The 11,984-nt window shown below is 38.4% G+C and overlaps 1 protein-coding gene across 4 annotated transcripts in view; it reads right to left on the reverse strand.

The window, feature by feature from the left end:
- SCAI (suppressor of cancer cell invasion) overlaps positions 1-11,984 on the reverse strand; it is a 135,516-nt gene that overhangs the window by 27,576 nt on the left and 95,956 nt on the right. For all 4 annotated transcript variants that reach the window (XM_002916332.4, XM_034664510.1, XM_034664511.1 and 1 more), the window contains 4 exons: positions 11,771-11,872; positions 11,085-11,163; positions 9,337-9,436; positions 7,595-7,676 (listed from right to left, as the gene is read on the reverse strand). In XM_002916332.4, coding sequence (XP_002916378.2) covers positions 7,595-7,676; positions 9,337-9,436; positions 11,085-11,163; positions 11,771-11,872 — 363 coding nt within the window. The remainder of the gene's footprint in view (positions 1-7,594; positions 7,677-9,336; positions 9,437-11,084; positions 11,164-11,770; positions 11,873-11,984) is intronic.

An 11,984-nucleotide genomic window follows, 5' to 3' on the forward strand; every position in this document is an offset into this window, starting at 1 on the left:
GGCCCTGCCTTGATTTTCTTATCAGTAAATTGGGAATAATAAAAGTAACACATTGGGTTCCTGAGGATTAAATGTGTTAATATTTGTAAAGTGCCTAGAATAGTGTACGACACTACATAGAAGCTAACTGCCATGATCATTAAGAAAAAATAAAGAGGTAGATAAAGAATGCAGGGGAGGCATATGCTTTTAAATAGGGCAATTACGGAAGACCCTATTGAGAAGCTTCAACCTACCAAATACCTAAAGAACAAAGTGGGTGTTTTTGGAAGAGGATTCAAGGCAGGGGCAAGAGATACAAAGATCCTAAGCAGCTGACTGCCATGTCCATGTGGCTGAAGAGAACTGAGAGGGAGACCAGCAAGAGAAAAGCCCAGAGATGCCTCTGAGGGGAGGAGGAGGTGTGTGCGGGCAGATAACACGAAGCCTTCACGCTCCGTGAGATGAGCAGAGTCTGAGTGGGGAAGGCACGTGATCTGACGGACAGGCACACGCTGTGGGGAGCAGGGCAGAAGGTAAGGAGCTGCTGCAATCGTTCAGGAGAGACAGCGGCGGCACTGGCCCGGTGAGGGCAGTGGAGGTGGTAAGATTCTGGATGTGTCTGTTACAGCCAAGAGGACTGCCTGAAATGGATGTGGGGTGTGAGGGAAAGAGGAGGCAAGTATGCAACCAAGGATCTGGGCTGGGGCAACTATAAAAGTGTGATAGTCATTAACTGCTCTGGGGAAAGCTGGAGGTAGAAGCGGTCCAGGAATTCTGTCTCGGGCATGTGAAATTTGCGATCTCGATCAGAATTACCAATCAGGGATATGGAGTAGGTAGGTTATATTTGAGTCTGCAGTAACAGAGAGAGGTCTGGGCTGGAGACGGGTTCGGAAGCTGTCAGCACAGAGATTGTAATTAAAATCATGAAACTAAATAAGGGCATTAAGGGAGTGAGTTGTAGCTGGAAAAGAAGAGGAACAAAGACAGAGGCCAGGGCCACTCCAATGATAGGGGCTCACAGAGATGTGGAAAAACAGTAGAACAAACTGAGAAAATAAGCTGACTCCAGACCTCTTTTGCCTGAGGCAACTGAACAACTTGAATTTAGGTTTTAAAGATCTAATCCAGAGAAGGGGACACCAGTGAGAGCAGGGTCTGCCTAAGATGGGAGTCTGATAGGAATCCAGCCCTGTTAAATTGGAATCCTAAAGGGCTACACTTTTGTGTAAGGATGAACCAAAACTAAACTTTTCACCTTCCTTCCCCCATGAGCACTCCTCAAGGGGCCTGCAAGGAAAATTTTCTCAGTAGTGAACAGAGCAGAGACAAACAAAAATACAACAGTGCCTGAGGGTTGTAATTATAAGCTCCCCCTCTTACATGTTTGCAGCCCAAATTCATACCATGTAGGTAATCCTAAAAACATGGTCCCAACACAGTAATGTCTCCTGGTGTCTAGCCAAAGCAGATACACACTGTCTGGATGAAAATATCTTCATTCTAGGGCTCAATGAATTTCCCACAAATAGGTTTAAGGATAATGAGAAGAAACTGGTCAAAGTTTATTTCAAGAATACAAAAATACCAAAGGGTGTTTTTCAGCAGCAAAAGCAGAGTTCAAGTATAAGAATTTTCAGATAGATAGGGGCACCTGGGTGGCACAGCGGTTAAGCGTCTGCCTTCAGCTCAGGGCGTGATCCCGGCGTTATGGGATCGAGCCCCACATCAGGCTCCTCTGCTATGAGCCTGCTTCTTCCTCTCCCACTCCCCCTGCTTGTGTTCCCTCTCTCGCTGGCTGTCTCTATCTCTGTCAAATAAATAAAATCTTAAAAAAAAAAAAAGAATTATCAGATAGATAATAAATAATAAAATGAGTATGCTTATTAAGTTTAAAGAAATAAAGAAGAAACATGAAAACAGAAAAGAGCAAACTATAAAAAAGACATGGGTTATTTTAAAGGGAACCAAACAGAGCTTCTAGAACTAAAACACAACCAATATAAAACTAAACAAATGGGCTTAACAGCAAGTTAATCATAGCTAAAGAAAGAATTTGTGAACTGAAAAGACAGATTGGAAGAAATTATCAATATCTCAACCAGATACACAAAAAGATGGAAAATGTAGAAGAGAAGTCAAGACATGTGGAAGACACAGTGAGAATGCTGTGCTAATAAATATACATGTCTGGGGTGCCTGGGTGACTCAGTCATTAAGCGCCTGCCTTCAGCTCAGGGCGTGATCCCAGAGTCCTAGAATCGAGCCTCACATCAGGTTCCTCCGCTGGGAGCCTGCTTCTTCCTCTTCCACTCCCCCTGCCTGTGTTCCCTCTCTCGCTGGCTGTCTCTCTGTCAAATAAAACACTAAAAATAAAATCTTCAAAAAATTAAAAATAAAAAAATATGGGGCGCCTGGGTGGCTCAATCGTTAAGCGCCTGCCTTCGGCTCAGGGCGTGATCCTGGAGTTCTGGGATCGAGCCCCATGTCAGGCTCTTCTGCTGGGAGCCTGCTTCTTCCTCTCCCACTCCCCCTGCTTGTGTTCCCTCTCTCGCTGGCTGTCTCTCTCTGTGTCAAATAAATAAAATAAATCTTTAAAAAATAAAAAAATTTTTAAATTAATTAATTAAAATAAAAAATAAATATACATGTCTGATGAGTTCCCGAACAGGATGAGAGAGAAGACAGGGTACCGCCAATATCTGAAGAGACAATGGCTGAGAATCTTCCAGCAATAATGAAAAACTCCAACATACCAATTCAAGAAATCCAACAAATCCCAATAGGTTAAATATAAAGAAACAAAATGTAAACATATCACAGTATAATGGCAGAAAATACACACACACAAAGAGAGAATGTCTTTCAAAGTAGCAAAGAAGAAATGGAATGAGTGTGGCTAACTGGCAGAAGAGCTCTTACACGCTCTGGTTAGGAAGGTGAATGCCTTTACAGACTGCAGCAATCTGCAGCCATCAGTCAAATACTTTAGGATGGGGCTGTTTACATAAATATCACTGTTTTGACAAATGCATAAGTCATGTTCCCTGGCAGAGATCCAGTTCTGTCACAAATATTTAAATACTCAAAGATTTTCTTCTTCCAAAGAAAAGAAAGCAGAACTAAAAGATGCGTTGCCCAGAATGACGGAGGGGTTTATTTTACTTCCACTAGTACTACATGACTACAGATAAGGTCACTTCAACTTGCCTATTCCCTAATGACAATTTGAGAGCCAAAGTGTGGGCCATACTTGTTACACAGATCTTGGCATTTCAATCATTCTCCTCTGAAATGAGTCTCGGACTAGCATGTAAAACTCCTCTTTTGCTAAGTGTGGAGAGAGCTTGGGCTTTGGAGTAAGAAAGTCTGCTGGAATCAATTAGGCAGAATACTTAACCTCCATAGGCAAAGTTTCCTCAACTACAAAATAAAGACAATAGCATGTACCTTCATTTAATCATTCAACACATATTACTAAGAATATTTTAAATGTAAGGCAATGGAGACATAAAGATACGTGTATATACAAACATAAACACATACAGACTTTAGGAAAAACAAAGCATAATGCTGATAGTCAGATCCTTACATTCCAGGCAGAATAGCTGAGTCTGGTCTGGTGAATATGACCAGACCATGAAGAAAGACCTGAAGATACTGACATCAGAGATTACCCAGCCAAGTGGTCCAGCTAAATCTCAGCATGACAAGCCCTATGCACAACCTCAGAGATTCCAGGCATTGTGCTAGCTTCCACTCCCAAATCTGGGCAAACAAACATTATGATACCCTTAGGAAAGTCTCTAATGTGTAATATATAGACAAAACCAAAGAGAAACAAATCAACATAGAGAAAAAAGGTACCATGCGGGGAGAATTTTTACATGATTAGTGATATTTTCAAAGGTAAGAGAAGATATGTCAACCAAGATGATTCTATGTGCATGCACGTACATCCTATACACACACACACAAATCTGTATCATTATGAAAAAACATCCAGAAAAAAATGAGAAAGCTCACAGGTTAGAAGATAAAGGCAATGGAATTTCCTAAAAAGCAAAAGGAGCAGGAGATGGAAAATAAAGGGCAAGAAAATCAGAGGAGTAGACTAGAAGGTCCACCTCCACTCGAGAGAGGAGGTCTCAAGGTCTCCAAAGATAGAACAGAGAAAATGGGGAGAGGAAATCAATGGAACAGCTCAAGAAAATGGATGGCATTTCCATGTGGAAAGGAGTCATGAAGTACATGCCAAGCAGCATGAAAAAACAAACCCAGATGAGGGCACCCTGTCTAAGAAGGTGAAAAACACCGGGGCTCAAACTGATGACCCTATGTTTCCAGAGTTTCCACAGACTGAAAACAGGTCACATAAAAGAATCAAGAATGAGAATGCTTTTCTACTTCTTAGGAAATACTGGAAGCTAGAAAGCAATACAACAAATCCTTTCAAATTCTGAAGGGAAATAATTTCTAATCTCTACCAAAACCATCATTCAAGCATGAGGGTAAATTAAAAAACAACTGAAGAAGTTCAAGACCTCAAATCTTTTACCTCCTGTTCGCTCTTTCTAGGAAGCTGCTCCTGGAGATGCTGCACCAAAATGAGAGGAATGAAATGAGAGTCCAGGAGGAGACACGGGATTCGGGAGACAGAGAAGAGACGAACACTTCCCAGGATAATAATGAAATGAGGTTCTGGGATGAGAGAGCTCTGCAGAGGGCACCAGTTCAGACGTTGTGTGTGTGTGTGGGGGGGGTGCAGGTAATTCGGCACGAAGAGAAAATTAAGAGACAGACACATCTGAACAACCTAAAAGAAGATGTGGGTGACTAGTGAGCAGATTGAGGCCAAGTCAATGAGACGTTCAGACAAAAACAAGGAACAATGTTACATAATTGTTTGCTCCAGGAAAAGCAGGAAGCTGCAAAGGAAAGAAAAAGTTTATTATATGGCTTAGATGTTAAACGCATTTTCCAGTCATCATAATATAAGCACTAAATATTCAGTGAATCAAAATGATGATAGAAGTCAAGGTAAAAGATGTAACTGTGAGCTGGGGATAGGAAGAGGAAAGAGCTGAATTTCTCTTCCAGATTGGGATAGTAGGACAGAATGCCCAAAACTGAAGAATTAAGAAATATCAATAACAGCATGTTATTTAGACAAATGATGGCTAAACACCCAAATAATCAGCTACAAAAGATGTAATTGGTGGCCTCTGGGAGAAGGCAAACGGGGGCAGGGCAGGAGAACAGGAATTGCCACTTTTGGTAACACGTGCAGGAACTCGCAGACGGAGGGGTCCCCACCCTGACACACACTGCAATTGCAATGACACTCAACACCCACCCCAGGTCAAGCGATGCAGGATCACAGGAGTTAAGGACAGATGGCTTTGAGAAGGACTCGACTGTTTCTACACAGAAAGAGTTGAGAACTACGGCTTTAAACTATATGCATGAGTTACTCTCATAAAAATAAAAAAGAAATATTTAAATGAAGAAATACACATGAAATGTTGGTATTTATATGAAGAAACATTAGCAAACATGTTTAGGAAACATATACAGCAAAGTTGGTATTCAAGAAATAATACAACAGCCACAGAATTCTTTCTCATTAGAAATGTGCAAAATGGTAATTTAAGACTTTTCACACATGCTTTGTGGGGAAAAGTAAATATCAGGCACCTTCATAAGTTAACACAGAAAACTGCACACTTGATTTAGAGGCACTGAATAGTACTAATTTTTAAAAAGACCAAATTTGTCTGTGCCATGCTCTGATTTGCTGGTACATATGAACTAAGTATGTTCTAGACAATTTGATTATTTTTTTTAAAGATTTTATTTATTTATTTGACAGAGAGAGACAGCCAGCGAGAGAGGGAACACAAGCAGGGGGAGTGGGAGAGGAAGAAGCAGGCTAAGCCCTGAGCCTAAGGCAGACACTTAACGACTGAGCCACCCAGGCGCCCCTGGACAATTTAATTTTTGAAAGGAGTGATATACTGCATGTGCCATCAAAAGCAAACAGATGAGCTTTTCTATTAGTGCACTATTATCCTGGGTGTCAGAATATTGAATTTTGAATTAAATAATGATATATTTTTATGTAAATACATTTCCAATTACGTACAATAGTGTTTTGAAAAATCAGCAATCAACACTCATTCTCTATCCAAACAGCACTTTGGACGTAGCAGGGACGTACGATGAATGATATTCTTGAGACTACAAAAGGTGGTTTCAAATATTATCCAATCAAATTGAGAGAAATTAACAGACTGCTAAAATACTCTAAATGCATGCTAGATCATATTCAGTAATACACTTGACCTGGTATATCAACATATTCTGTCACATCATGAAACTGTAGCAAATGTCACATCATGAAACATCCTTTTCATTGACAAAGACACAGAATGCTTCTTTTGAATTCTGTGAAGACACAAAATGCCTGGGCTCTTCTCATTTTATAGATTTAAGTAAGTTACCCAATAAAGCTTTTCTTTCCTTCAGCAGCTTCCCACCCCCACAAAAAAGATTAAAAGCAACAACACACACGTGACTTAAGAAAGTATACAGCACATTTTCCAAAAAAATCAAAAGTTTTAATGTCAAACTTGACAAAATGGGAAGAATATATGCTGAAAAATTTAGAGTAGGTTGGATGCTCTTGAAATTCAGACACTACCTCTAAAAAGTGAAACTAAACATAAAAATTAGATGGAAAACATATGCTTGGGGTCATCTCTTGGCTAGCAGCATTTATTTCCATTGTTCTCCTGAAATAAATCTACTAATATTTGCTTCTCCATCTAATTATACGAACACCCACAACAGAAATAGTTTTAATTGGCAAATCTGTGTTCCTAGCATATTTTTGAACATATTGTCAACTAATGAAATATTCCAACCTCATACAAAGATTCTATTTTCATTTTCCCATAAAATACTATAGTTTGACTTCTAATATCCACCTTTAAAGTGTTTCACTACGGGCAGTTTTTACGTAGCCATTGAAAACTATTGCTTCAATAGCAAAATATAAAACAAAGGCTTTTCACTTTAAATCCATGTTACTTACTTCAGCACTTAAAGCCATCCTTTTTTTACTTACTGTCACAAATTAAAAAAAAATTAATTGCATCTAAAACCATTTATGTTGGTATTCAGACTGTAACTGTGTAAAATGGGATAGAAATTCCATTTAAACTCCAGCAGCTCAGTGTGTAAAAAGAGAAAAGGCTGAAAACTAGAAAATAAAACTTGCCCGTATACTCCTATCTCTATAAAAGAAAATTACTCTGGGTTATATAACAAAAATAAACCTCCCACCAGAGATCTTGGAAATCTTGAATTTTTTTTTCCTGTAGGAGAATTTATTATTTTCCACTGAGTGTCCATTCATGCGTGTTCTTCTTGTCTCTATTCATAGCACCAGATCCTGACTACCATGTACAACCTCAAAAGAAAAGAAACACTAAATACAAACTGCATAAAATTTTTTAAAAATAAAGCAAGATAGAAAGGCTCGTGTTGCGCCCGCTTACCTCGGGGTGGTGCCGTAATACCTACCACGCACAGGGTGTGAAGAACTCACCTTGTACGCGACGCTGTTGGATGAATCCACAATAATAAACAGGGGCTTCCTCGTGAAAGGGTAGAGGTCCCCGGGATGAAGGCTAGAGAAACAACAACGGTAATGATGATGAGCTGTGCAACTGTACTGGCCGGCTCTCAGAAATCCTACTCCTTGGTTTGGTCTGCTCACAGCTCCTTTTCATCAGAGCACTGAGCAAAAAACAAAGATTAATTTGGCAATTGACTGGGAGAGACAAGTTAGCAGTTTTAGCTGGAAAAATATTCAGAGAGAATTATTATTCAGGAATATTCAAGCTGAAGAGAAGTCGACAGATTTAAAGATGGACTAAACATACGACAGGAAAACCTCACAAGCCAGCACGTAGCTGCTTCTTTAGGATCTAAAAGCTCCTTCTAAGAAAATGCTCTGAAAACACGACATGATAACACAACCAGCTTCGTACTGCAGTGAGTCTTTTAAAATATTTATCTATTTTGAAGATTTGTAATATGTCAAGCTACAACTTAATATCGCAGATACTAAGTAAGGGCTCCCCTTTTCCTACTCCTTATGCTTCCTCTGTACATTGGCAGCAGAATTGGCTGGGGTGCTTGTTAAACATACAGTCACTGGCCCGCGGAAGACCTGCTGTCCCCAAAGTCTGAAGTCGAGTAACACACATTTGAGAGCCACTGCTTAACAAGGTCACAATTTTGGTGTGCATCCTCTCTTTCCCATGGCTTATTGGACAATGTATGTATAAAAATATCAATGTAAATGTAAATATATATAAAATGATGTGTCAATAAGCAACATCATCAAACCTCAATATGTCTCAAATCCACATTTTTCATATGTAAATCATTTACGACCAAGGCCAATGATAGCACCAACATAAGACTTGGAAGACTGTTAGCTATTATACACATAATTCAAAAAATCTCCCTCTCTGCCCTCCTTTCCTCATTCTTTAATACGAAGTTAATATTTTTCTGTAAAGTGCTATTAGAAATGCAGTTTCAGACAAGTCTAGTCTCCTTTATAAACAGATGGCTATCTCTCAGCTAGATAGATTCTAGAGCCAATAATGGCCCAAGCAGTGAATGTGTTGTATTTAAAAAAAGAGCAAACTTTCATGGATGAAATTTACTTGAAATCCTACAACTAAGTTCATTTATACTACAGCAAACCAAAAGAACCTTATATTAGCTTGTACAGGGGGCGCCTGGGTGGCTCAGTCAGCTAAGCATCTGCCTTCAGCTCAGGTCATGATCCCAGAGTCCCCGGATTGAGCCCCAAGATAGGCTCCCTGCTCAGCCAGTGGTCTGCTTCTCCCTCTCCCTCTGCCCCTCCCCCACTCATGTTATATCTCTCTCTTGCTCACTCTCTCTCTCTCTCTCAAATGAATTTTTAAAAAAAGCTTGTATTAATGTTAACATGTATCATGTTCTGACATACTATTTATGCATGCATGTACAGTCTCCACCAACTTGAATGTAATTCTGCTCACTAACATATCCCCAGTGACTGAATAGGGCTTGACATATAATACTCAATGAAAATTTTAAAAATAAATGTCAGCCAAAAATTCTAATTTCCTAGGACAGTCAGAGCCTGAAATATTGCTGGAATCCAAATAAGTGTTATTAATAGTAGTCTGAGGGAGTATTTCCAGTACTAGAAAAAACTCCCCATTTCCCTTATATTTTCTAAGACAGAACTATCATTTTTATAACAGGGAGAGACACCAGAATACATACCAGTGCATTTCCTTGTGGGATTGATTTCGTTTGTGGATGGCATCTCCATTTATAATATCCCGGTTACTATTAGTAAGTACCCCTCCAAAATCATAAGGACCTATAAAAACAAAGGGAAGAATCCTAGACTTCAACTGGAGAATAACATTGATCTGACACTCAAATACAAAGATCTTGTATGAATCTTTCATTGATACAAATGGAAGACAATTACAAAACATTTTAAACATTTTAAAATTTAACATTCTAGTTTAATGCAGTATTTAAATGATTTCAGCATGTTGCCTGTTTCAACATTTTAAAAAATCATTTAATTATTCATCAGTTCTCCAAACAGAATATAATGAGAAACAAAACAAGAATCGATTGCACCCCATTCTTCTGGGTAGTAAAAGGGATGGAGATCTGGGATGTTCAAAATGATCTTTATATTTCAAGCAAAATTATCTCTCACATTCAACCAAATTATCTAAGTAAGAAAGTTGCAAAATGAAGTCCTAATGATTTCTTAAATATAATTTTAAGTGAGCCACTAATTATAAAATTTAGGGAAAATTTTGAATGAGACTTGAAAATTTTCATTGGCAAAAACTTCATTTTTAAGAAAAGAAACGCCAGATTTCAGTGTGTGAAAAAAATCTTCCATGGTCACTATTATGTCAGCCAACTGCAGTTTCGGTTTTGAAGTCAGCCTTTCCTACTGGCCACATTGGTTCGTTGAACTCTTATCTAAATGGTACAGCAACTGTGGGATGTTAAGAATCATCTCTCTCAAAGGGCCATTTAGTTAGTACCTATTGTACTTTGAAAAAGTAAAATAAGAGATCAATATGTTAAACGGGGGCCCAGATTCAACAGTGCATGTTATAAAACATGGAAATAATTATTTATAAATAAAATTACTAACTTCATTACAAAAAAATTTAAAGCAGTTTATGATCGTGTCACTTTTAACATTGTTACATTTTATTCCTTAAGAATCACTGCAATGAAAAGACTCTGAGATTTATTTTGTTTTGTTTTCATTTTAACACTTTAAGAGGACCTATACGTCATGCAAGGAAGATGGTAGGGACATGCATTGTATAAAGGAATGCAAATTTCAACAAACAGATGGAGAGGAAAATGTTAAGGATGTTAAGAAAAATATTTTTTTTTGTCCAAAGACTTAATTGCCTAATTTATATCCAAGTTACTCATCTATTCTGATCAGTTTCATATATTCTGGATTGTTTTAAGTTTTGATTCTGAAACAGCATCCCAATATTCTTCAGGTTGAATCCATAAAAACCAAAAAAAGGACAGAAAACAAAATTATGACAAGGACTTGAACTTTCACAGTCACAAAAGTGCACTAATTTCTACAAAGACTTTCAGCCACAATGAAGCCCCTGACCAGATTCCTCTTTGACCTAAAGGCCCAGAAAAACTCAATGGTTTGAAATAGAACATTAGGCTTGGTTATTCCATATATATTTAAATATATATGTGCCTTTGGCCAACTTGATAGTGAGGCATGCATTTAGTATATGAATTTGCTGATGATTTGTGGACTTCAAAGTATAATTTCAACAAATAAAATAGACTGGGGTATCTACAAGATTGCCAATTCAACAAAGAGACCAGGTTTCAAATTTGGAAGCCTCTCTGGAAAGTTTGGGATGGTTTGTGGGCTACGGGCCATCGTCTTGTAGAAAATAAAGAGAATTCAAGCCCTGCTCACGACAGGGAGCATTCCTTTATTGTACCTTCACTATCAGAACGACCTGTGGGGAAAACACCAGTGGCTGACAGGTAAATCAGAAGCACGCTATTGGCAGGCAGCTCCTGAAATTAAAGAAAATCACATATACAAAACAACAAACAGTTTTATGTAAAGTTCCTGACATTTTCAAGTTGTAGGGACTACAAGAACCTAATTCCATGTATTATTATTATTGTCTTCTCCAAGAGAACAACCACTCTTGCAGGTTCCAACTCCTGTTTACACAACAAAGGCTCATTATGAATCCACAATCTATTACTATTGCCCAAAGTTTTGAATTCATTCTCTGCTTCAAAAACCTCCTCATTAGAGAATGTTCTCTGCAAACCCTGAAATGGAGAAGCAAGGATCCTGACTATAGGTCTAAAAGGCAAACTCCTTCCCAGAGCTGCCTGAACATACAACATGCCTGAAGTAGTTTAGTAATAAAAACCTGGAGAACGAAGAATGATGATGGTTAATCAATGTTCTCGTTAATTAATGGTAAGGAACAGTTATAACATCATAAGTAATTTCCATTCCAATGTAGCTGTGATCAGATATTCTGCAGTTTACAGTTTCATATTTTATCTGAATTCTTGACTCAAAGATTCAAAGAAAAGAGTAACTCTCAGATTCTATTTAGGGCACACTTTCCCCACACAGTAAAGAGTACTGGATCATACATACCTTAAAAGACGCTGCTAAGAATGTGTAGAGTTGACTGAAGGTTGGTTTGTAGAGCAGGTACTTGTGGGGGTTTTCTCGTCTGGTAGGCTTATCAGCTGATTCCTATATTTACACAGAGAAAACAAGACACATACAAGCTGTATTGGACAGATGAATTATCAATACCTATTTTTACAATCCTCTTCATCAAATAGCTTTTTTTCACTCCATGTTA

Source organism: Ailuropoda melanoleuca, chromosome 7, assembly GCF_002007445.2.
Source record: "Ailuropoda melanoleuca isolate Jingjing chromosome 7, ASM200744v2, whole genome shotgun sequence".
NCBI lineage: Eukaryota > Metazoa > Chordata > Mammalia > Carnivora > Ursidae > Ailuropoda > Ailuropoda melanoleuca.